The sequence below is a fragment of the Biomphalaria glabrata genome, chromosome 6, assembly GCF_947242115.1.
Source record: "Biomphalaria glabrata chromosome 6, xgBioGlab47.1, whole genome shotgun sequence".
Classification (NCBI taxonomy): domain Eukaryota; kingdom Metazoa; phylum Mollusca; class Gastropoda; family Planorbidae; genus Biomphalaria; species Biomphalaria glabrata.
The window spans coordinates 6,409,774-6,435,845 of NC_074716.1; the positions used below are offsets into that span (position 1 = coordinate 6,409,774).

Sequence of the window (26,072 nt, forward strand, 5' to 3'; positions counted from 1 at the left end):
GAAACCAGATCATCTTTTTGTATTCCAATACAATTACAAAAGATGTTATAAAATAGTGGATTGACGAGCACCCCATAGATCAACTCTCTGTTTAGATACTATGGGGAATTCTTGATTTATTATTAAAAAAAAAAGATGGCACCGCAGCACACAAAATTATTAGAACAAGGCAGGACGTTTAGGCGCAGCCGATTTGAGATAACGGACGTTTTGGCGCAGCCGTTTTTGGTGTGACACGTTTAGGCGCAAAATGTTTTAATCTCATTACTTTGGCTCATTTTTACTTTCGTTGTGAGGAATGAAAGAGATCGATGTTTTTGCTTGTTTGTGTTCAAGCCAATTTTTTTTTATGCAAATAAACAATAGTTATTTCTTCCATTAGATTTGGGATTTAAGTTTGTTTGTGTAATTCTGTATTTGTAATGTACCATACAGTATGGGAATGTGTGTTCTAATAATGTCCTAAAACAAAATGAAACAATGATTCGAAAAAAATATATGCAATGCTTTCTTCACAGGAAAATTAAAAAAAAAAACATAACGAAATGTGATTTATCTTGTAATTTCACACATCTCGCCTATATTTTGGGAGTGGTGGATACAAGAAAGAGTAAGTTAATATCATGGTCCCAGGTAGGAACCTAACTTTTTATTAATTGTATATTTTATATTTGTTTGGACATTTTTTCAGAATAGAAGATAATCATTTCCTAGCTCAAACCTCCCTCTGGGTAATAGGAGTTGCATCCAAAATGTTGTCGACCGCTTCGCGTACCTGGGCAGCACAGGGTCCAAAGATGTGTCACTGTCTAGAGAAATAGACAGCTATCTGGAAAAGACCCGCAAACCTTTTTTTTTGGTCCGAAAGTATTATGGAATAGCTCGCAACAAAAAATGAATATGTATAAAGAGGTGGTTCTTACAACACTTTGGATGACAAAAAATAAGAAATGTTTGTCTGAAGAGAAAGATGTAACGATGTGAGTGAAGTTGAACTAAATACTGTTCAGAGTTTACAACTTTGAAATTTCAGGAGATTTAGAGATACTCAAAGCTCACGCAGTATCTATAATAACATCGACGAATATCCTATATTGGTTAGCTGCGAACGCCTTGAAAAAAAGGGAAAATCATAACTTGGAGTTGACAACATTTCTGGTGAACTCTTGTAGGCCTGAAGAGCAACTAGGATAAACAAGATCGGGTAGTCAGGAGAAGCCATAGCCCTGGATCCAATCACTCATCATCACTCTTCCAAATAAAGGCAACTTCCAGCTCAGTTCTAGCTACAGCACCATCAGCCTCAAAAGCTATCTCAGCAATGCCCTGCAAAAAATTATATTAAAATTTCAAACACTGATAGCAGACAAAAGTATATCATGACTACAAGAACAATAACACTGTGGGCTTGTTTAAAACCACAGTTGGAGTGAGACAAACCCTGTGAAGTAGCAAGGCACCCATGGGCCACTCACAACGATATATATTTTGTGCGTGAGGACAAAAATTGATTAATCTGAATGTATTGGTACATTTATCAAAAAAGATTCCCATCCCAGTGCAAGGATCGTACCTTTTTTTTAGGTTTGATTTAGTTGTGACACCCTACAAGTCTTAAAAGTCAATGTTTGTACAACTTTTCAACAGACTCAAGCGACCTTGTTTTAAATCGGTTGTCACAAAAGTACAACTTTAGTTTCACTTTGGTGTCATCTCAAGTGCTCATGTGGGCCCCAACTGGTCATGAGTCATGGGCTCAAGGGCAATGAACCCCTGTGGGCCTCTAATGGTCAAGGGCCCGGGTTCATTGAACCCCATCGCGACTTGGATGCTACGCCACAGACTGTGGGCCCCTGATGGTCGTGGGCCCGGGTTCATTGAACCCCATCGCGACATGGATGCTACGCCACAGACTGTGGGCCCCTTATGGTCGTGGGTCCGGGTTCATTGAACCCCTTCGCGACATGGATGCTACGCCACTAAACAAGGCTGCTTACAAACACTTCAGCCACTCACAGTTGTTGGATCTTTTCTCTCGGAGATCACGTTAGCAGTGGAAGTACCATGACACTCAACCAATTAAGTAAAATCTACCTAGTTTATCAATCATTCCAAATTAGTGCAAAGTGAGAAAATACAATGTCATATTTGTAACGAAAGGGCATAAACGTATTGATTGATTTCAATCAGAACTAGATCTATGTAAAACTTTAACAATGCCCACTTCATCCCATGTATCTGCAATAAAAAAAATAAAAAAATAAATAAATAATGTGGTCTACGTATTGGCCTATGTCTACCTTTCATATCAACTAACGTACTTTAACTCTTTCTCTCCTAACTGACGATACCAGCTTTGATTCCACCAGAATGTGGTAAATAATTACGAAGAGAAAGTGCTACAGTAGGCCTAATGTTACAACGAAGCTTGACAAACAAAAATGCTACGCAGGTGTATATTTATAGGTACACAGTCACCTGATTATTAACAATCCTAAATTTAGACTATGACATCACAATTTTTTAATTTTAATTTTTAACTACTGTTACTGGCTTTTATATTTTAGAGCATTGGTTCTCAACCTTTTTGGCTCGGCGACCCCTTTTTATAAGTCTTCAACAAGCGTTGACCCCCAATCGTAAATTAATACCCTAACCCTAACTGCGCTTTGGATAATGTTATGAAAATCGTAATCATAATATTATATCTGATAAGCGTTGCACAAGCTTTATGTTTAATTACGAACTAATATGAAATTATGTTTTGACTAAAAAATATTTCTGCTTATAATTAAATTTAAAAAAAAAAAAGAAATTTCTTCTAACGTTGTTAGTTCGAGATCCATTTTGATGAGTTTGCTCTAGAATGAAACTATTACCTTCAATAATATGGACTTCAAAACAATGGCGAAACAATTAAATATAAACGAACAGGCTTTTCAAATACCTCACGATATGCGCGAATTTCACCACAGAAATAATATCTATGATTTAAACTGTACAACTATTTATTCTGTGACAATGAAAAATGTCACAAATAGTTCAGATTCATTTCTCTACAACAGCTATCGGTAATCGGGCCAATCCTTAAACAACAACAAAAGGTGAAAATGTCAAGTTTTACACTTTTAAAATATCCGTATTTCTTTTGGTCTTAGGCGACATCTGCAAAATCGTCATTCAACCCAAGGGGGGTCGCGACCCATATGTTGAGAACCCGTTTTAGAGACATTCAATGCGCCTGGAGTTTCCGGTAAGTTTGTTTGTAAGTCCCCTTAGGCTAAAAATAAAATCATTCAAACGTTTCCATGATATTTAAACAGGTAAGAGGCAGAACCATTCTAAAGTGATTAATTTTAGTGTTATAAGTCAATTATTTTACTGGCCATGTAGATCTAGATTTAGACATAATAATGTAATACGTATATATTTAGATCTAGAACAGACAGATTCTTTTTCTATATAGTATAGAATCTACTATCTAGATCTAGTAGATCTATATTCTAGTAGTATTATACTACAAACTAGATTAGATCTAGATATCTACATCTAGATTAGTTAGCGTAGAAATAAAAGTTTCTTTCATGTAATACATAGAAAAATGTACAATGAAAAAAAAAAGAAGAAAACAGTATTCAAAATGACAATAACCTCAACAAAATAGTAAAAATACAAGTTAAATATAGTAAATCGTAAGATAATAAGACCACGAATATCACACAGTAGGCCTATCCCCTGAAAAAAACAACAACTCCATCGGGAATTTCCGATAAGACACGTAAGGTTGATGGTAACACGTAAGATTATCAGGGCCCAATACATCTAACCCCTCCCCCAACAAAATATGGGATGATATTCTTCCATAGGCCTATAACCTTTAGTCAATGTCAAAGATCTGCGTGCTGTAATGCAGCATAGAATGATGCAATGTCACGCAACTGCATAAGCTTAAAACTTCAACATCTGAGCATGGAAATAACAGCTCTGGTTAGTTAATTATTTAATGACATACATTTGTATTCTAGAAAGATTTATTATACATACAGTTCATATTAGGATATTACTGGACTTTATTGCATTACAGGCGATTCGTTTCGGTATTTTTAAGTAAACGTTTATCAATGGCGTAGAGATTGTAGGGTTTTTACCGTGCTAGGCATAATGGACATTACGAGGGCCTCTCTACACAGGCTTAACTTAATGCTATAGCTATATCTAGAATATCTTAAAACATTTTTTTGGCTAATGTTGGCCACTTATCACACATACAATACGAGATTAGCTAGTGTAATATATTTCATTAGCGCCAGATCTGATAGGCCCTATATCCTATAAAGATCTAGCTTTTTAAATTTTTTTTTTGGGGGCGGACTTGGGCCTATGTGTGGGCCTATCGCAAGCCTATTAAATATTTATAGTGCTGTAAAAATAAATGAGATAGTTATTTAAAATATTCAAACATCGGTCGTTTAATTTTCACTAATTTAACTAGTTTAATTTTTCAGCTTTTTTTTTTCAAAATTAAACACAAAATTCAAATTAAAATATATCGGTAAATCCCGATCAGACCAGTTCAGATCTATAAATATAAATATCGGGAATTCATTTTTGATAGCCAAATTTTAGTCATTTAAAAACAAACAATCTTACATTTTCTTGTATCTGTTTCAATTAATGTATAATATTTCAAATCAATTTTTTACAAATGTGATTGAAATAAAACTAAGCAAAGTGTAATTGATTCTTATTAAAGGAACTTGATAAATTATTTTTCTTTATTATTTCTTTAAAGTGCTTTAATACAGGTAGGTTAAAGGTGTAGTGAGGAAAACGTTCGCCCGGGGCAAGGTACCTTTATTGCCCCCCCCCCCCCCCCCCAGTATCCATGAACATCCTGTAGAAATATAGGCTTTTAAATCAAAAGTATTTAGTAATAACATAGTACAAATAATCTCAGAATGTACTACCAAACTAAAATATCTACAATAATTGTATTTTTTTGGGCACCTCTCTGCGTGTGGCGTCCCCTTAGGGTGGCGCCCAGAGCAACGTGCCCCATTGCCCCATCCCCCTCACTACGCCTCTGCATATACAGGGCGAACTTCATGCTTACAGCAGGCTTAGAGCGCTATGGTCCAATCTCTTTAGTAGTTGGGGGAGGGGGGATGGTTTCCGTTCTGCATTAACTCTTCGTCTCCTAACTGACGATATCAACGTTGATTCCACCAGAATGTGGTAAATAATTACGGAGAGAAAGAGTTAACAACTATCTATTAAAACATTTCATACACAGGTTGAGAAGTCAAACAAGTCCTATACTGAGACTATGTCACATAATGAAATAACCATGTCTAACATTGCGGTCAATGAGACGGCGTCCAACAATGAGTCGTCCATATCCAACGATGAATGCGATGACCAGGTGGATTTGGTTTCACAATTACATCCCCAATCAAACTTACATTTACAAGGTAGGCAATAGATTAAAATGTATTGTTACATAAGTTACAATCACATAGGGGCCTACTTACAACTAAAAACAGTCTCATGTGTCTTACAGCTTTTCTAATAGGAATCAAAGATTTCGTCTTAAAAAAGTAGTTTTTCCTGTTCAGCTTATCTGTTTCCTTGGCCAACGGTTAACTAGAAGTATGCCATGTGGCCAGCACAACGACCAACCGCCTTTACTTTCCCCCCACTAAAGTCAGGCACCCATTAGAGTTGGCTGGACTTAGGGGAGCCCTAAAAATCCCGAAATTCAAAATCACAGTCTTCACCGAGATTCGAACCCAGAACCCTAGTTTCGAAAGACTTCAGATGTCTAGCCAAGAATTTAGTAAGGTCAAACATACTACCACTTTGTATAAGTGTGTGAACTAGTAATGTCTTTGTAAATGTTAAACGCTTGATGAAATAGGCTATTTATATATATTTATTATTTATTCGATAAACATGTTGGAATTAGTTACATGATAAACATTGAATCCTAACATTAGATCATCTTCATCATCATCATCATCTTCTTATTTTATGTTCTTCATTCACATCTTTCATTTTGGAGAGTTTAAATCGGTAATGTTATATTTTATTATTATTATTATTATTATAGCTTTTATATAGCGCTACTTTCATGCTTATAGCATGCTCAGAGCGCTTTTGGTCCAATCTCATTTGTGGACCAGTTGGGGGGGGGGGTTGGAGTTGGTTTTCCGTGCTGTCTTTAAACACAACTCTGCCCGAGTCGGGTGTCAAACCTCGAGCCCCCTTCTAGGTAGCCAAGCCAAGCCAAGTTCAAGCGCCTCTCGACCACGCTTCCCACATAACTATAACTGAGATAACCCTAACAGTGGTTTCCAGATCAGGCATTTCTCCTTTCTTTCTTCAATAGGCAGGTTTCAGTCAGCATTATATTGTTTTGCTTTTAAAAAAATCGATTATAAATCTGTACTTGTAAATCCGGTACACATTTTATGGGGTAGTTTATCTTCTGGTATATCAGGTGCTTACTGTACGGATCTTAGAAATCTGAATATAAATAAGGAGAAGATTACTGTAAGTGTCTGTAATTAGCATAATTATGAAAATAACCTACACAATTCTTTTACAACGCTTATTTCCACAGGATCTTCAAGTAATTTGCCCAAGTCAAGAAATAACACGTACCCTGGCTTAATTAACAATCCTCAGTCTAAAGATGCCTTTAGACTAACGAAAGTAAAAGAAGCATTGTCAGCAAGGGTCTTGGTGTTGAAACCAAATGAGGATATCCCAGTGAATCCTGACCCTGCAGACGACAGCTATTTTAAGAAACAAGGGAGAGCACACCTCGACGATCACTACGTACACAAGAAGAACATGGACCAGTATCATCTGCTTCAGGAACAAAAAATTACAGGTCGTAAAATCGTAATGAGACTGATATTCAAAGCCGACGCTCAGCTCATGAGTGAAAACTTGTTTCTAGAGCTATTTTATTTGATGGGGGAAACTGTTAGGTTTAGGGTCAGACATGAGGTGGAGACATTTAACAAAGACATGTTTCACGACTTGCAAATCATGCAGTGTGATAACGTCCCTGTTGGAGTATTTGAGAAGTATCTACAATTTTTGAATGAAAAAAAAGATCTTTTGAAGTGATGTCATTTTAACGATATGAGTTTCGCTTCTGTACACAGGAGATAAAAGGCGACAGTAACAATTATGTTTATAATATTTATATATGGTTGAAAACGTTATTTGAATATTTATTTTTTACAAACTATATTATGTTTAAACATTGTCACATATCAATATCTTGTTCTCATTGTATGCTGTAATCACTCGAAGAGGCAGCAAGGAAAGCTCCTCATAGATACTCCCTCCTCCCTCAAGGTCCGCTAAAGAGATTGACCAGATCGCACTGAGATTTCATTCATGAATCTAGCGTTGTAGCGTTAGCGTTGTTTATGGTTATTAAGAGTAGCGTTTCTAGTTAACAGTTATAGCATGGCAGACGAGCTTCAAAAGCGCTTTGTTTACTCGAAGAGGCAGCACGGAATACTTCTTCCAGATCCCCACAAAATAGATTAGACCAGAGCGCACTGAGACTATTGCATCATGGAGGACGCACTAAACAAATGCAATTTATGTAAAAAAAAAAATCTGAATTTATTTACTTGAGATGTTAATTTTTTTCAAATATTTATTAGAATTTCTTGTATATTCTTGCTGAAACGAATTAGACAAATATATTTTTAACCTATCTTTTACCCATAGCAACGACATAGAAACGTATAATTACCCCCAAAAAAGAAGTTTTAACGTGGAAAAATTTTGAAAGCTATGATTATCAAAATGCAGTCAAGAAAGTTAGGACACTAGCAAATGAATGGCTTTCAGAACATGATATTGACTCAGACTTTATTGATGGTTGAAACTGTGGCAGTTTAATCGAGTATTAATTCATTTCAACTGACGCGAACGTGGAGGAGGAGTGGATAAACGCTTGGCTTCCCATACCTATGGGTTTCGGGTTTGAATCTAGGTGAAGACTTGAACTTCCGAGGCTTGTGTCGGGACGCAGGTTAAAACAAATTCAACTTGATGAACTAAAACGTGTTGAATTTGGACACTCCTTGAACTTAGACTTACAAAGAATATTGGATACCATGGTTGAAGATTTGTGTAGAGTTTAACTGAGTTATTCTTGTGTACCATATGGAAAGGAAATGCTCATGCGTATTTTGGTCTTTCAGTCTGAAGTCTGAAAGACCAAAATTTCCCATGATATGACCATTGACCCATGAGGATATTTATCAAGTCCGCTCCTGAGAAGGACAGGACTAACTTTTGGGTCAATGGTATGCATTATAAAGGGATGGGTTTATGTGGCGTCTTTTAAAATCCGGAAGTTCAAGTCGTTACCTAGATTCAAACCCGAGACCGATCGGTTAGGGAAGCCAAGCGCTTTGCCACTCACCCACCACACTCTCGTCAGTTGTTTAAACTCGATTAAATTCACTTATTGACTTATTTATATTTTAAACTGCAGCAGTAGCTCCTCGTTCTAGAGGCATTCTTTTCAATGTGCCTTAACTTTCAAAATTGGTTTACATCAAAAGTACAGTTCCCCTTTCAGACCTTGCAATCTATAGGGAAGATGATATTAGGGTCATCTCTTTCTTTGGCCAACGGTTAAAGAGCAGGGTGTGATGTGGCCAGCACAACGACCAACCACCTTTGCTTTCCCATACTAAAGTAAATCGGGTGTCTCGGGGGCGCCCTGAAAGTCCCAAGATTCTAAATCCAAGTCTGAACTGAGACTTTGAACTACAGCAGCAGGTTCGGAAGCCAAGCGCTTAACTACTCTGCCATCGCGCCCCCGTTAGTGTATATTTCGTTGTCGGTAGCCCGTACCAAGTTTTTTTTAACGGAAAATATACGTATCTGTAGAAATTGAAGCAAAAAAGGTGTGTTACAATGTGTATATATATTTATGTTTTTGGAAAATGTATTTCACAAACAAAAAAAAAAAATTAAAATATTTTATTCTTTTTCTTTTATTTGAACACAATCAAATATAAAACATTTTGTATTCATTGACTTTATATCTTTCCATTTAAAAATGTATATATATTATTTTAGAAATGTATAGTATACTGTTTTCATTTATGCCCTTTTATATGTGTACCGCGCTTTATGGAATTTTACCTTTGTTATATTTTCGAACACCTTTTCTTTGCTTTATTCTGTGTTTGTATATGTTATAATTTTGATGTCATTAAGATAATTGAGAAACTTTAAACTTGAGGTTGATGTCTTATTTGCTAATTAATTAATTAAAAAAAAAAGAACTTTGTATTGATCTGACACAACGTGAAACCGATGTTTTCAAGAACGGTATTTCGGTTATTCACAGTTGTGGTCAAGTACATAAGATAAGTATGTGACATATACTTAGAAATATGCCAGACAAATTGACCAGGACTGCTCTGAGAACTTCTCAGTCAAAGAAGAAAAGAGAGATTGAGAGAAAGAGAGAAAGACACCCAAAAAAAAAAAACAAAAAAAAAACAGGGTGTATAATTAATATCTAAAAATAAATGTCTTTAGATTGAGAAAGAGTCCTGTATTCCAGGTTTACCAGCTGTATCAGACAAATCAAACTAGCAGTGTCATACAAAATAAATCAGCTGTTATACAAATTAAACCAGCTGTGTCATACAAAATAAACCAGCTGAGTGATACTAATTAAACCAGCTGTGTCATAGACATTAAACCAGGTGTGTCATAGAAATATTTTTACGACCCTAACCCTAACCCTTCAATTGTGTCGTTAAGGTCGAATGATTGACCGAGACCTAAAGATACTAAAAATCTCGTGTATGCAATAATATGTATACTAATCCACCAATTAACGAACAAAGCTTTAAAATAAAAATTACTTTTGGAGATGAAAAAGATGATAAGTATCTAAAGCCTTAAACACCTCAGAGCTATCGTTTCAGAGTTAAGGAACCAAATTTGAATTACTGGCTAGAATAGAGCACAGTCCACAGCAACAAATGCGAAACTAGAGACAATCTCGATGCCATGGCCTTTACTGCTCAGCCACCGCGCCTCATGAGAATAAGTACTCAACACTAAACAGTGACCAACTAACAATGACACCAAACAATGCTCCTGATATTCTTAGTTTGTTTTTATAGTTTTCTAAAAAAGACTTTTCTTTATAATTTTTAGTCTTTCCTTCAAGCCTTTTCTTCAAAACTTTTTTTTTTTTGTTGTTTTTTGTCCATTTACAGTCTACTTTCTTCAATGTCATCTTGAAGTTTCTACACTTGACCTATTAACCTGGTCAATGACACTCACTCTTGTTTGACCCCATTTGACTAGCCAATGTGTGGGTTGAAGCGTGACGCGAAGACATAGGAAGTAAAGACACATAGACATGGGGGTAGAAATATCAGTTATGAGACAATTTAACATGCAAATTTCATAAACCAACTGAATGAACTAAACACAAGTAGATTTCACTGAATGGGTTTAACAAAAGTACATAGCGGCACAGTGTAACAGAAAATAAAACAGAAATTGTCAACATCTTAAATTCTATTAGGCCTACTCTCTAAATTAATTTAGCACAACCTAAAGGAATTAAAAGTGTCAAAATAGAAAGAGAAACTTTTCCTTTCAGTTTTTCCATTTTCTTTTTCATATGATTGAAAACAAAAAAGAATAAAAAGAGCCAGTATGAAATCCACTATATTAGCACGACAGTCTAACCATCTTACAGTTTTTGCCATACAGCAAAGGTCAAACAAAGTTAGGTAGATCTCAATTTTTTAACAACACTGAAATATTCGAATACAAAATGGCCGCCAATTTTGTAAGACGAAACGTTAAAAAAAAAAAGGATTTCAAGTAATTCAATAATTAATGAAATTGTTAAAATTTTAATAAAATGTGTTTTCACAAAGCACACGTTTTTTTTGGGGTGTGAAATTTGAGCTTGATAGGATTAATAAAAAGTTAAAAAAATAATTATTCAAATAGTGCGTTTTTTTTAGCATAAAAATAAAATAGATTGAAAAACCTCCTTGCTTTAGCGTTAGTCATCACTTAAAAAAAACAACTAAACTTCTAATTGTATTGGCCTCTTGATAAATTTATTTGTTAAGCTTTATTGCAGGAGCGGATGTATTAACTTTTTAATCTATTTAGACTGTGGTGGATTTAAATTTTAAATAAGTAATTAATTTAACTGTTAGTTACTTGGTGGCTTTAAATTTTCAAACTCACCATGTTTTCAATGAAGTGCGTGGGGCCGAGTCACCCTAGGTCCTGTACATATTAGCTAAACAAAACTTATAATGATTTGTTTGTTATTATTGCCATGACTCGGTCAAGATCTCCACTTCCGTTACAGGATACAAAGTATCTCCAATCTCCAAGTGGACTTAGGAGTCTACTTATATCCATACTTAACAATTATAGAAAAAATTAAAAGAATAGTCGCTCTTCCTTTTTGGAAGTAAAAAATTAAAGGGACTATATTTTTTTTATATGTTTTTTTTTTAACCACTGGCTGAATCCTGAAGTCATGAGATTAGAAATAGGATTATGGTATAGAATTCAAAAGTGTTTCTGAAGTAGTTCCTTATTAGTTTACATGATGTGCGCATCTGTGTTAGTGGTTTAATGTTTTAAAGAGCAATTCAAATTATTTGTCGTAAGTTATTTACTTAATTAGTCAAGTTATCAAGATTAAAGTGTTAAGCTCTACTGGTGTGAGTCCATTGTGTAAGTTAAGTATCGATATAAATATATCTTTATTTTTGGCCGATTGCATCTTAGTGTTTTGTATTTTTGCAACTGAGGGTGTGCAAGATCAAAAGTAGAGTAGCTATGACTTAATGTTTCTGTGTAAAGGACAATATTAAACAGACTTTGCAAATACATAATACAATTTAATTTCACTTAAAAATTCAGCGAAGTAAACACAAAAAAACTTCTTTTAATACAGCGAGCTCGGTAGTTCTCTCTCTCTCTCTCTCTCTGTATTTAAAGCCGATTCCTCAGAATAAACTGGAAACATAATTTAGTACCATGGAATTTCTTAGTCTATCACGCTCAAGTTTTCGTACTTACGCAAAGTCAGTTGCCTGTAAACAACATAGATCTAGGCTTATTTGATGCGCAACAATGATTATCTTGTCAAATTTATATTATCTTATCTTATATAATACAGACGTTACTTCAAAAAAGATGATGATTACGTCCTACGCGTCATGCATATTAACCAATGACTTAAACTCTGCCAAGTCACTGGTTTTCCTGGCTAGCTCAGGCAACCCATTCCTTGCTCTAATAGCACTAGGGAAGAAGGAGTATTTGTACACATTTGTCCTAGCATAAAGGATGGGAAATATGTCGTCATCTTTGTGTCTTTCAGAGTATTTTATTAAATTCAGTTTTTGTATTTGAAGATTATGGTTTAGTGTTTTATGTATAATTGCTACTTTAATTTTGATTTGTTATAAATATATTTAATTTTAAAGCACGATACCTTGACGCGTACATTACATGGCATACTTATAAAAAGCACTCAATTGCTATTTTAAAATTCACACCCCTTATTCATATAAAAGTGTGTAATATAGAAACGCACGCGCTTTGAACCATGGCACTAAAAAACATACTTCTAAAAAACTTTAAATACTTAATGCATAGACATAAATAAATATAGACTGGCCGATAAACGAGTTTTATGAAACGAAAAGTTGTGACTTGCAATTTTGTGTACTTTATTATACGGCATTTATGAGCAGTATAAACGTTAAGTATTCATATCTATTTCAGCCATAATCATTGGCCTCCTTCAGTCGTAGAACGACTATGGTTCATCTCAGAGCACACTTCCTTAAGTGAGATGAAAGCCTGGGCATTATTTAAGGTCGGAACGATGTCGCCCACACAGCAGTTCCCCCTCTCCGCGCAGCTGATGTGACCAAAGGAACGGAGTATCCAATACAGTTTGGGATCAGTAGCGCCGCAGGATCTGCCAGGCTGTAGCACGGTGTGCCACATTCTGCCTAAGGGTCACCAGTTCCTGATTTTTCCTCAGGGCTGTCTCCCGAAGCCTTTCCCGTGTTTGCGTATAGCCGCAGGGCAGTGGAGGTTTGGATAGGTTCAGCCATAACCTATATAAGTATTACAATATTTTCACTATTGTTTTTTTTTTTATCTCTACGACTGAAGATCATGCAACTTTTCAGAATTCGGAAATCCGACAACAATAGATGTACATGTTTCCAAGTTACATGAAGTTACTTCCTTCGGCCAGTCTATATTTATTTATGTCTATGACTTAATGTACATTTTCAACAAGTTGCAGATTAAACCAGGAAGATATTTATGTGGTCATTTCAAAACAAGCACTTAAAAAATCTTTACCTGATTTACAACAGTCTCTAACCATCAGCTTTCATCTTACCCTACACCCCTACATTTAGGGAAACAGCTTCTTCATGTTATATATCTCTTATAATTTCTTCATGTTATATATCTCTTATAATTTCTTCATGTTATATATCTCTTATAATTTCTTCATGTTATATATCTCTTATAATTTCTTCATGTTATATATCTCTTATAATTTCTGCAGACACCATGGAACAGTTAATAAGGACCTCTATTATTCGTATTTTTATCATGCTCATGGTGAGTGTTATTACATGTTTGGAGAGAATTATTGTTATTATCTAGGCAGACATTAAGCTAAGATAAATAAGTATTTCTTTTCAGACATTGCGATCTATAGGGTGGATGATGTAAAGGTCATCCGTTACTTTAGCCAAAGGTTAGCCAGCAGGGTGTCATGTGACCAGCACAACGATCAATCGCCTTTATTTTTCCCAACTAAAGTCAGGTACGCATTAGAGTGGACTCAGTGACGCCGTAAAAAATTCGAAATTCAAAATCCAAGTCTTCAGTGAGATTTGAACCCAGGACAGAGGAATGCTACAAATAAAAAAGATTTTCTGCTGCCGAGGTTAACTAACAAATGTATAGAAAATACAATAAACAAACTTTAAAGAAATCCTGCTGGACCAGACAAAAAACATATAAAAAAATGACAATAAAACAAAAATCAATACAAAACTGACCACCGCGCCACTAGCCAATCTAATGTTGTTCTCTATCGAGGAAGAGAAATAATAAACTTCAATGGTAAACAACAACAACAAAACTCGGACATCAGGAGGAGGCGGTGACGTCTTACAGATAAATGGTCCTGGAGCGAAATGTTTATTCCCATCTCATTTTAGAGAATCTAATTTTAAAGAAAAGTGTGTGTTGGTGTTGATACCATGAGGGTGTATAGTGCCTGACATGTAAATAAATTTAATCTCAATCTACAGTCGTTTTTTTTTTTTTTGCATTGCTCAATAGTAGTGATTGAGATTAGTAGTACCACTATGCTGTGTGATAGCGAAATGACTAGAAACAGGTTTAGTTTAATTCTTTAAAATGTGATAGCGAAATGACTAGAAACAGGTTTAGTTTAATTCTTTAAAATGTTCTTTATGTTCTTGGAGTCGTGTTTTAAGTTATATTCATTGTATTTTCTATACAAGCTAAATGCAATGTAGCTTTTGACATTCATACTATTGTTACGATCTTCTCTATCAGGCCTTCTGCAAACACTGCCCAACAACACAACACATCTAAAACATCAACTTGACAACAAGAGCCTCAAGTAACAAGGTGGCGGTTTATTTACAATTACATCAACAACAGGAGGCGCGGTGGCTGAGCGGTAAAGCGCTTGACTTCCGAACCGGGGACCGGGGTTCGAATCCTGGTGAAGACTGGGATTTTTAATTTCGGGATCTTCGGGCGCCTCTGAGTCCACCCAGCTCTCATGGGTACCTGACATTAGTTAGGGAAAAGTAAAGGCGGTTGGTCGTTGTGCTGGCCACATGACACCCTCGTTAACCGTAGGCCACAGAAACAGATGACCTTTACATCATCTGCCCTATAGACCACAAGGTCTGAAAGGGGAACTTTACTTTTTTTTTTTTTTTACATCAACAACAGCCAATAAACACAATTGGCTACACTAACTTCAAATGCTTTGCTACACAACAGAACTGCCTAACTAATCACTACAAGTCTCTCTAGTTCGTACAGCTACATTTTCGAGGACTCACTTCGTAGCACACAGTCCTTACTGCTTCCTGTCCTGGACTCAAACTGTCCTTTCTAACACACAGTCTCTCGTCTGTAAAGGCTTTCTGGTCACATGACCATAACATTGGTCATATTGCGAGCATTAGCAGTAATGTCCCTTGTTCAACAGCCCTTGACCTGTGTGATTGGCCTAAATCATGTGTGTCAGTAGGCCGCACAAACATTAACCCTTTCAGTCCGCCAACAGGGTTATAGCACTATTTTTGTAGAGTCTGTGATTAGTCTTGGCATAGTGTGACTGAACAATGAATTACGCTGATTTTTCATACGTACTTGCCGGAAGTGGTAATGGATATAAGCTTTCGATTACCTATAAAGTGTTTCTTAATGGCGCGCGTCTCAAATAGCCTCTGACAATCAGTCCAACTCCAGGTCTTCACGTGTGTTGCGGAATGTCGTTGACATCTCTCATATAACTGATAAACCGCTTTAGGCGTATTATTTTAACTTATAAAAGTTTAAATGATTTGAACAACTTCTTTGTTAACAAATTTATATATAACTTTTATACAATTTAGACAATACCAGTTTGATAAAATTAAATGTACTAGACTATTAATAATATTAAATGGTATTTTGACTAAAAAAACTGAGTACTAAAAACACGTCTTTTCAGTCTGGCATTCTAGAGGTGTCTGGGCCTACACAAGACAGCTAACGAGAATGCTGCTAATCTTGTATCATTCAAACTACAAAGCCGCCAATCGCTAACCTCTTCTCACCATCACTATGGAAACACACACACACACACACAGTCCAACAACCTGGCAGAACCTGCGACGACACTGACCCCAAACTATATCAGCACTTGTTCCTTTGAATGCATCAGCTGCTTGGAAAAATGGGGGGGGGGGGACTGACGTATGGGCGACATCGTTCCAATCATAGTCCAGGCAGACATCTCATTGGAGATGATCCATTGTCTTTTGTGGCTGAAGAGGGTATATATATTTTATACTTACCAAATGTTAATAGCTCAAAATTCACAACAGTTTAAAATAAACAGACAAATTGTATATGTCTAAACTCAACTAAAAACAGTTGTGTGAAGTGGTCTTTAAAGGAACGTTTTGGAGCACTGTGGGGCATGTAAAGCACACTGGCCCTCCACTGCACCCCAAACCAGCTCCAGTTGTCATAAAGTCATAGAGTCGAGGTGAATGGACGCAAAGCATTAGCCTTCTACTTCTTAGTGCAACGAATTAGAGAAAGAATTAGAGAGCGATGTTATAGATTATTGTGTCTTCTAGATGAAAACAAGAATAACTGGGAGTGATACAGCGAGACACACCGTGACCTCCGTGACCCCAGGCCGTAAGACTGGTTCGTGACGTAGTAGGTCAGCGACCATTGTTTTTGATCGTAACCAGAGCCTGACTGCGTGTTAGCATTAGCGCTTAGGCGAAGTGTTGTAAAATGTAACACAACCAACGTGAAGTTGTTGTCCTCATAACTATAAAAAGACGTATTATTAAACTAGACAAATTACTAGGTCTAGACTTTATGTATTTACTTAATATACAGACTAAGTGATTGAAGACTGCTTTGTGTGTGTTGTAAACAGTAGTGTGTTGTAAACTGAACTGTAGCACACCTGGCTGAATGTTTGCATCAGTGCTTAGGCTAAGTATGTCGAAGGCGCCGGACACACACACACAGAGAGAGAGAGAGAGAGAGAGAGAGAGAAATTGGAAAAGAGAAAATAAACATAATCTTCTTATCTTATATAATACAGACGTTACTTCAAAAAAGAAGATGATTACGTCCTACGCGTCATGCATTTAGTCATGCATATTAACCAATGACTTAAATTCTGCCAAGTCACTGGTTTTCCTGGCTAGCTCAGGCAACCCATTCCATGCTCTAATAGCACTAGGGAAGAAGGAGTATTTGTACAAATTTGTCCTAGCATATGGGACGAGGAATGTGCCTTTATCTTTGTGTCTTTCAGAGTATTTTATTAAATTTTGTTTTTGTATTTGAAGATTATGGTTCAGTGTTTTATGTATGATTGCTACTTTACTTTTGAGCCTTCTCTATAACTCTATCTCTATAACATCTTTTTATTTGAATCTCTAGTTAGTAATAGGCCTAAATAGAGCAGAACAACTTCTGTGCCAATCAAAAGTATTGACAAAGAAAGACTATGGCAAGTCGTGTTCCTATCACAGCGAGTGTGAGACAGGCATCTGTTCAAATTTAAAATGTAGCTGTGACAATCTGTTCTTCTACGACAATTGCAGTCAGACCTGTATTAAAAGTAAGAAAATGTAATGTCATAGATATAGATAGATATAAACATTAATAAAACATTGATATTTAATATAGATATTGATATAATAGACACGACAGAAAGACAGATAAATAGATATAGATAGCTAGGTAGGTAGATTAATATATAAGATATATAGATTGATATAGATAGATAGATAGATGGTGGGGTTGATTGATATGTTAATAGATAGATAATAGACAGACGGACAGAAAGACAGCTAGAAAACAGACAGGCAGACAGATAGATAGAGTGGTTTATTAGTTAAAGGAATGGTATATTATACATGTCATTTTCGTTAAACCCTTGTTCCAGATTGCAACAACAGTTTGTACTATTCCGAATCATCAAACCAAGCTGCTGGCCTCATAGTCAGTGCAGATTCCGTAAATCCTCCTGGTACAAAATGTCTGTGGCAAATCTACGGATGGCCTGGATCCTATTTGACACTTGTGTAAGTTAAGATTAACTTTTAGATTTAACTTTGATATTTTCATTGTTTGCCTTTTATATTTCTCAACTTTGTCTTGTACTATTCAGTTCTTAGTATGGGTTAGAACATCCAGCTAAAAAAACAGGTAGTATCATTATAACACCACAGGAAACATAACATGTAGTATCATTAGAACACCACAGCTAACATATCCAGTAGTATCATTAGAACACCGCAGCTAACATATCCAGTAGTATCATTAGAACACCACAGCTAACATATCCAGTAGTATCATTAGAACACCGCAGCTAACATATCCAGTAGTATCATTAGAACACCGCAGCTAACATATCCAGCAATATCATTAGAACACCGCATCTAACATAACCAGTAGTATCATTAGAACACCGCAGCTAACATATCCAGTAGTATCATTAGAACACCTCAGCTAACATATCCAGCAATATCATTAGAACACCGCAACTAACACCGCATCAACATGTAGTATCATTAGAACAACGCAGCTAACATAAACAGTAGTATCATTAGAACACCGCAGCTAACATAACCAGTAGTATCATTAGAACAACGCAGCTAACATAAACAGTAGTATCATTAGAACACCGCAGCTAACATAACCAGTAGTATCATTAGAATACCACAGCTAACATAACCAGTAATATCATTTTAACACGGCAGCTAACATAACCAGTAGTATTGTTAGATCACTGCGGCTAACATAACCAGTAGTATTATTAGAACACCGTAGGTAACATAACCAGCAATATCATTAGAACACCGCAGCTAACATAACCAGTAGTATCATTAGAACACCGCAGCTAACATAACCAGTAGTATTATTAGAACACCCCAGCTAACATAACCAGTAGTATTATTAGAACACCCCAGCTAACATAACCAGTAGTATTATTAGAACACCGCGGCTAACATAACCAGTAGTATTATTAGAACACCGCGGCTAACATAACCAGTAGTATTATTAAAACACCGCAGCTAACATAACCAGTAGTATCATTAGAACACCGCAGCTAATATAACATGGTAGTATCTCTCGTGTGTGTATATCAATGGATAAATAAGTTCTAATAATCTAATAATAAATCTAATAAATAATTTAAATAGATCTATTATTAGATTCTATGAATAAGTAGCATAATGAGATGTGATTGGGTTGGAATAGAATAAAATATGCACTCAGAAGATACTAGCTCCTCAAAAGTTAGGGAAACTATTGAATGGATTCAACCCAGACCAACCACCATGGAAGGCCTGAACTCAGAACTAGCAAGCAGTTAGCAGTGGAAATGTTTTACATGTTTCGGATGTTCCTTCAGAGTTGACGATAGTTTACTTCCTAGTCCAAACCTCCCGCAAGACGAAGGGGGATGGGAGCGGGCAGGGTTTAACAGTCCAGCGCGCAGCCATTCGTTGCGAGCTGTGGAAACTTGTCCCCCCCCCCTCTTGTTTTTATTTTCGTGGGGTGACTATCCGCAGAAATAACAGAGCGATCTTTCCTTTACTTCTTGTTTGACCTGTTTAGGGGAGAAGAGAATTATATATATATATAGATTGGACACATGTATTCTTGTTAGTGTAGGTTTTATTAAAAAAAAAATTGCAGAATAGATTGAAAATAATTGATACTTTTTTGACTCAATACAAGCTTTATTTAAGTTTTTAAAATATGTATTTTACTTATTATCTATAAATTATTTATAAAAAAACTTTTTAAAAGACTTTACCGTAGAAATGCTTTGTAGATCAAAATTGAGTCGATTATGTATTATAGCAGTAACACTGAACAACTTTAAAGAAATTTCATTTTTAAAAAATACTTTCACTGACAGAACTGCAGTAAAATTTAAAAAGGAGAAAATTCTCTGAAAATATTTTTTACAGAATTGAGATCATAGATATGAACCCTCATGAAAATGTGACCAATTGGGTGAATGTACTGTCCACAAGATCGCAGCTGTTGACTAGAGAGGAATCTCTTAAAAGACATTTTCCTAGAACACTGGCGGCGGAATCTGGTGACTTAAGAGTCTACTACAGCACGACATTCTCAGGATACAAAGGACTTAGAGCTTCGTATTATATATATGGTAAGGGCACTAAGGGACTTATCTATCTATCTATCTATCTATCTATCTATCTATCTATCTATCTATCTATATATATATATATATATATATATATATATATATATATATATATATATATATATATATATATATATATATATATATATATATATTTATGCTTTATGACAAAGACTAAGTAAAGATAAGTGATATACACAAGCACATCCATAACAGCACGATTGTTTCTCAACAGATTTTAAAGCAGTACTGACTAACTCATCCGGCTATATAATTAGTCCTGGCTTTCCTAATTTCTATGAAGAGAATCGCAATTATACCTGGCTTATTTCTGGCAAGATTGGACAAGTAGTGACATTAAGGTGAGCATTTCATGAAGTAAAAACATCATCTTAGCTCTAGAGTAAATATGTAATGTAAAGTATGTAGATACTAAGATAACACAGTTCAGGCCTTACGATACATGGGGGCAGATGTTATAGAGCAGCTCATCTGTTTCTTTGGCAGACATGAGGAGGCTGTGTGTTTAAGAAAACCTCCGTGCTTGTTTTTTTTTCCCAACGTACGAAAGGTACCCGCTGGAGTTGGATGGACTCTCAGCGGACTTTTAACTATTTCTCACCTAACTGACGATACCAACGTTGATTCCATAAGAACGTGTTAAATAATAACGGAGATAAAGAGTTAAGATTATGAGCATGACGATTGTGGAGGCGTCTACCCTTTTCAAAGCCTCAATATAGATACATTAATAAATGTAAAAGAATGACATATTTAATTACTTTATTAAATTATTTCAATTAAAGAATTAATTAAGTTAAAAGTACTTGAAAATTAAATCTCATCTTTTTTATTTTAATATGCATTTTTTATTTAAAAACAAAAAAAATATTTTTGAAATCTGGAGGAACCCTTAGAGGTCACAACTTTGGCCTACGTTTGTCCTTTATCAACGTTGGCAGATCGGTAAATCGCTAGGCTTCTGAACCGGGGTCCCAGGTTCGAATCCTGGTAAGGACTGGGATTTTTAATTTCGGGATCTTTGGGCGCCTCTGAGTCTCTAATAGGTACCTGGCATTAGTTAGGGAAAAGTAAAGGATCGTTGTGCTGGCCACATGAACCCCTTGTTAACCGTAGGCCAGAGAAACAGGTGACCTTTACATCATCTGCCCTATAGAACACAAGGTCTGCAAGGGGAACTTTACTTTTTTTTTAAAGAGAAGTTAGGGCCAGTCATTTCTTCCGCGCGAGCTTTATGAATGCCAGAAGCTTTATCTTCATACTTCAAAAACAAACTTTGCCGCTAAACTTGCATTTTATTTTGGTCCTTAGACATCTGTGAACGAGACTTTTTTTCTTATTTGAAAGTAAACAAGTGTAATCACAGGTCGAAGCTGATTGCTGAAACACGCGAAGTTCGTAATGATATTTTTTTGAAGTAACGTCTATATTTTATAAGATAAGATAAGATAAATATTTACAGAACAATTAACTACCTTACTTCTTTTCAAGGCATTCGTTTAGTTCCTACCACTTCGAAGCTGTTATGCATTAATGTTGTCGTGTTTCATTGTTAGAGAAATAGAGAAAGAGAGAGATAGAGAGAAAGAGAGAGAGATAGAGAAAGAGAGAGAGATAGAGAAAGAGAGAGATAGAGAAAGAGAGATGCACTTTAAAGTATGGTCTTTGTCTCTATGTGAAAGAAATCTCAGACGCCATATTGAATCATGGATAGGAATGTTGGCAGGCTTTTTTTTTGGGTGGGGATGCAAAAAGGAATTAACAGTAGTCGTTTGAAGGCTCTTTTTTTTTTTTAGATCGAGACATCGAAATATTAGATTACTACTTGGTCGCAGCTACATGTCACAATGCCTAGTTAAAAAATATTAGTTGATTTTTGCTGTTTTGTATGTTTCTGTGTCAAACAGGATTCTCAACATATCGCTTCATTGTCCTCACGATTTCGTCAACATGTATGACCGTAACCATATAGTTGACCCCCCACTGGCATCTCTGTGTGAGAGAGGCTCTACATTCAACATAACATCCACCACCCACAACGTGTTCATCAACTTCAGAACTGATGGAATAGATTCAAGGAAAAAAGGTTTTGTGGCATATTATTCTATTCACGGTAAGTAATTTAGAAAGTTCTTTGTGCCTCCTAAGTATTTGTACAAAAGCTAATTTAACTCGTCGCCGTCTGCCAGGAGGTACTGTTGATGTTGAATGCTCTTAAGGATTCCGAAGTATTCTTAAAGCATTTTAATTGCTCAACTGCGCTCACTTGATCTTGCTGAAGACAAACCTTTTGTGAAGCCTCTTGGAGGGCTCACATTTTAAGAAGAGAAATGAAGCAAGTTTCTGAGCGAATAAAAGTTACGCACTCACATAGCGCTAAACAATAACAATTGGTAAAAATATTTCTAAGTGCACAGATTTAATATTTATAGTCTATTTCTATTACAAATTTTATAACATGACATAATTTTTTTAAATGACTCTTGTTAATCTAATGGGAACCTAGCAAATGACGCTTTGTCGTTGTACTGGTCACATGACACCCTCGTTAATCTGGGCCACAGAAAAAGATGGCTTTTACATCATCTGCCTCATAAGAAGGCTCGGTTTCTGAAAAGGAAACTTTTTTTAAATTTTATAATAATCTAAGTCAGTGCTAGGGAATAAGAGCTTAGGATTGATATTGAATAATGTAAAGCCAGTCAAGCAATCAGGATAAGGATGAAAGATTGCCGTTCACACAGCTGTCTTCCCTCTCTACTCAGCTGTCTTCCCTCTCTACTCAGCTGTCTTCCCTCTCTACTCAGCTGTCTTCCCTCTCCACTCAGCTGTCTTCCCTCTCTACTCAGCTGTCTCCCCTCTCAGCTGTCTTCCCTCTCTACTCAGCTGTCTTCCCTCTCTACTCAGCTGTCTTCCCTCTCTACTCAGCTGTCTTCCCTCTCTACTCAGCTGTCTTCCCTCTCTACTCAGCTGTCTTCCCTCTCTACTCAGCTGTCTTCCCTCTCTACTCAGCTGTCTTCCCTCTCTACTCAGCTGTTTTCCTTCTCTACTCAGCTGTCTGGTCCTAATAAAGAAAATGTAGCTGATACAGTTTGTGATTCTCAGCATCGCAGGTTCATTTTTTAATATACAAAATGTCATTGAAACAAGTGAAATACTTTAAAAAATGGCTTAAAAAATACTTGTAGTCTGTGAAGGGAGAAAACCGTTTAATATGTACCATACCCTATATTGCATGTTTATCTCCCCTTTTTCTATAAAAAAAAATTAATTAATTAATTAGAACTAGTTGACAGACAGACCGACGGAGTAAGTTAATATAAGTATTGTTAAAAAATATTAAATGCCAAATGACAAGCAAAATACCTGATACTTAAGTCCTTCGAAGAGCTAGTCCGCAAAGCATCCAGAACTGCCATGGGCAGGCAAGTCTGCAGAATGGAAGAATCAGGTAACCATAAATGTCTGCCTCATGGCCAATTAAAAGAAACAAAGCATTTACAAAGTGGACAGATAAAACCCTTCATGGACAACCTCAAAGCTTCTCGGAAAGCCTTCAGCATTGACCCTGCCACTTGGGAGTCGGAAGCACATGATATAGCATCATGGCATTGCGCTGTGAAAACTGGCGCACAGGTTGCTGAGGACAACAGCGCTGGCAGAAGGAAAGCGCCAGAGAAGAAAAGCAAGACAAACGACACTAGCTCCAGCTGGAATAACCTGCTCAGTGTGCAGCCGAACATTCCGGGCTCACATAGGTCTCACCAGCCATATGAGGAGGCACAAAACACCAGTGCTAATCCCTCAGACCAAACTGGACATCATCGAACCACGATGGACGAACTATATACTTTAAAATACAACAGACATTTCATGCTAGCAACCTTACTGAACCCTTGTATAATACTATCGTAATGTCTCTTACAAGCTGGGCAGGCATATGATGCTTGAATAGATTTGACAATTGCATGTCATACTTTTTTCCAGACCCATGAAATTTCTTATATTTATTTTTTTTAATTAGCAAAGTGTCTGTAAGCAGAATTCATATTCTCGGGTCTTGTTAATAAAAAAAAAACGATATTGTAGAAACTAATATATTTGGTAAATTTATTTCACGTTATTTTTTTTTCTAATACATTGGAGTAGTTGCTTTGAATCTCCAACGAACTAACGTAAATATAGGGAATACGTTTTATACATTTTAATTTACTGACTTATTTCACCTGGACCTATTAATACGTATAATATAACTGTATCCTTTTATAATGTTTGGTTGTTGTTTTTTTCTGGTCCCGTTTGAGGTATTTAAGAATGAGATAAATTGAAAGAGAGTGAGAAAGAGGAAGTGAAATAGAGGAAAAGATAAGAGAAAATAAGACAGAGGACGAGAGAAACAGAGAAAGTGAATGAAATTATTTTATCATTAACATGTTTTAAATAACTATTAAATTAAGAATACAAAAATATTTGCATAATTACTTTTTTAAACGAGAACAATAAACATTTAAATAACTTTATTATTAATTAGATCATTTAATAAACGATACTCTTAACTTTGTCTCTAAATCTTAAATTTTTTTTTATTTACCTCATGTTTTAGGTCAATACGGAGACTACTGTACAAGCGCAGACCAATGCCCAGTTGGACTTGTCTGTAACGCTACAAACAAATGTGACTGTTCAAAAAGTGAAAAGTATGATTTAAAATACAAAATATGCAAGAAAGGTAAACCTTTTTTTTCCTAATTAATCTCGAATTGTGAATTTCTTTTTAATTTTCTTCACAGTGTAGATGAATCCTTAAAATCAATCTATTTTGCGGGGAAAAAATGATTCTTAGATGCCATATAAATATTAAATTCGGATTATAAACAAGATAAACATAAACAAATACTTTATTCAAGTGAAATAGCATCAATAAAATCAATTTTAAAATTTTACTCAGGTGAGTCCTCAAGGGGACTAATTCAACTTACACCTCCAAATCTGTCCTAGATACCAAACACAATAATTAATTACCAATAGTTAATTAGCAAATTGTTCAATCTTCTTTATTGATTCCTGTGTTGTCAGGCAAAAGAAATAATTGTGGCGAAATTTCAGCTTAACCCGAGACTGTGTGTGAGAGAAATAACGTGTCCGAACGTTTGACCAGACAGACAGAGAGAGAGTGTGAGTTAATAAAGGCTTTGTAAAAAAACAACAGATTGGTATAATTTTTAATATATTTTTTTTTTGTCTTTTGAAGCTCTGATACACGGTAAACCATGTGGTGTAAATTCTGAAGGATATTGTCTTTTATTTCTGGAATGTATCCCCGACAGCAAGGGCGTATTCAGGTGTTTGTGTCCAGACCACACTTATTTCGATATAGACAAATGTCATCCAAGTAAGTTTAAAGGAGTATTTCATGTGTACATATATTTATATATATATATGTGTGTCTGTCTGTGTGAGTGCATTTGTGTCTATGCTATTAAATATGTCTATATGTTATAAAACACACATCTAAATTATACACACATATATTTGTATGTGTAGTGTGTGTGTTTATTTGTAAGTGTTTTAGTATATTGGGAAGCGTGGTCGAGAGGCCAAGTGCGCTTGAACTTGGCCTGGCTACCTAGAGAGAAAGAGAGAGAGAGAGAGTGAGAGAGAGAGAGAGAGAGAGAGAGATAGTCAGAGTGAGAGAGAGAGAGTCAAAGTGAGAGAGAGAGAGAGTTCAGTGAGAGAGAGAGAGAGAGAGAGTCAGAGTGAGAGAGAGAGCTCGAGGTTCGACACCCGACTCGGGCAGAGTTGTGTTTACTGAGAGCCTAAAGGCAGCACGGAAAACCTAGATACCCCCTCCCATCCCCCCCCCCCCGACTGGTTCACAAATGAGATTGGACCAAAAGCGCTCTGAGCATGCTATACGCATGAAAGTAGCGCTATATAAAAGCTATAATAATAATAATAATTTTCCAACTCTTCCTTTACTGCAGACATG

General features: G+C 35.9%; 2 protein-coding genes and 1 long non-coding RNA gene across 5 annotated transcripts; 2 read left to right on the top strand and 1 right to left on the bottom strand.

Annotated features, from left to right (window-relative positions):
* Positions 1-490: 490 nt before the first annotated feature.
* On the bottom strand, positions 491-3,792 carry LOC106077376 (uncharacterized). Its single transcript, XR_001219609.2, has 2 exons — positions 3,652-3,792; positions 491-1,326 (listed from the first exon to the last, which is right to left on the bottom strand). It is a non-coding gene; the product is annotated as an uncharacterized LOC106077376 (long non-coding RNA).
* On the top strand, positions 3,271-9,283 carry LOC106078018 (uncharacterized). Of its 3 annotated transcripts, none has more exons than XM_056033823.1 (3): positions 3,271-3,323; positions 5,294-5,471; positions 6,623-9,283. In XM_056033823.1, exons 1-3 carry the CDS (start codon positions 3,309-3,311, stop codon positions 7,135-7,137), a joined length of 708 nt encoding a protein of 235 aa, XP_055889798.1. In that variant the 5' UTR covers positions 3,271-3,308; the 3' UTR covers positions 7,138-9,283. The 3 variants fall into 3 exon arrangements, with proteins under 3 accessions (XP_055889798.1, XP_055889797.1, XP_055889799.1); XM_056033822.1 differs by lacking the exon at positions 3,271-3,323 and adding an exon at positions 3,860-3,987; XM_056033824.1 differs by lacking the exon at positions 3,271-3,323 and adding an exon at positions 4,640-4,805.
* A 2,106-nt stretch (positions 9,284-11,389) lies between these two features.
* On the top strand, positions 11,390-25,734 carry LOC106052383 (cubilin-like). Its single transcript, XM_056033820.1, has 9 exons — positions 11,390-11,710; positions 13,646-13,701; positions 17,314-17,494; positions 17,822-17,960; positions 19,860-20,065; positions 20,298-20,424; positions 21,991-22,196; positions 24,687-24,812; positions 25,335-25,734. Exons 2-9 carry the CDS (start codon positions 13,651-13,653, stop codon positions 25,583-25,585), a joined length of 1,287 nt encoding a protein of 428 aa, XP_055889795.1. The 5' UTR covers positions 11,390-11,710; positions 13,646-13,650; the 3' UTR covers positions 25,586-25,734.
* The last annotated feature ends 338 nt before the right edge of the window (positions 25,735-26,072 follow it).

What these genes read in the sequence shown, in the direction of transcription:
- LOC106078018 (XM_056033822.1), top strand. Translation starts at nt 3,928, where the DNA reads ATGTCACGCAACTGCATAAGCTTAAAACTTCAACATCTGAGCATGGAA. An exon ending in GCATGGAAATAACAGCTCTG is followed by an intron (nt 3,988 to 5,293) that starts GTTAGTTAATTA and finishes TTTCATACACAG; the next exon opens with GTTGAGAAGTCAAACAAGTC. An exon ending in ATCAAACTTACATTTACAAG is followed by an intron (nt 5,472 to 6,622) that starts GTAGGCAATAGA and finishes TTATTTCCACAG; the next exon opens with GATCTTCAAGTAATTTGCCC.
- LOC106052383 (XM_056033820.1), top strand. Translation starts at nt 13,651, where the DNA reads ATGGAACAGTTAATAAGGACCTCTATTATTCGTATTTTTATCATGCTC. An exon ending in GGACAAGTAGTGACATTAAG is followed by an intron (nt 20,425 to 21,990) that starts GTGAGCATTTCA and finishes TGTGTCAAACAG; the next exon opens with GATTCTCAACATATCGCTTC. An exon ending in ATACAAAATATGCAAGAAAG is followed by an intron (nt 24,813 to 25,334) that starts GTAAACCTTTTT and finishes TGTCTTTTGAAG; the next exon opens with CTCTGATACACGGTAAACCA.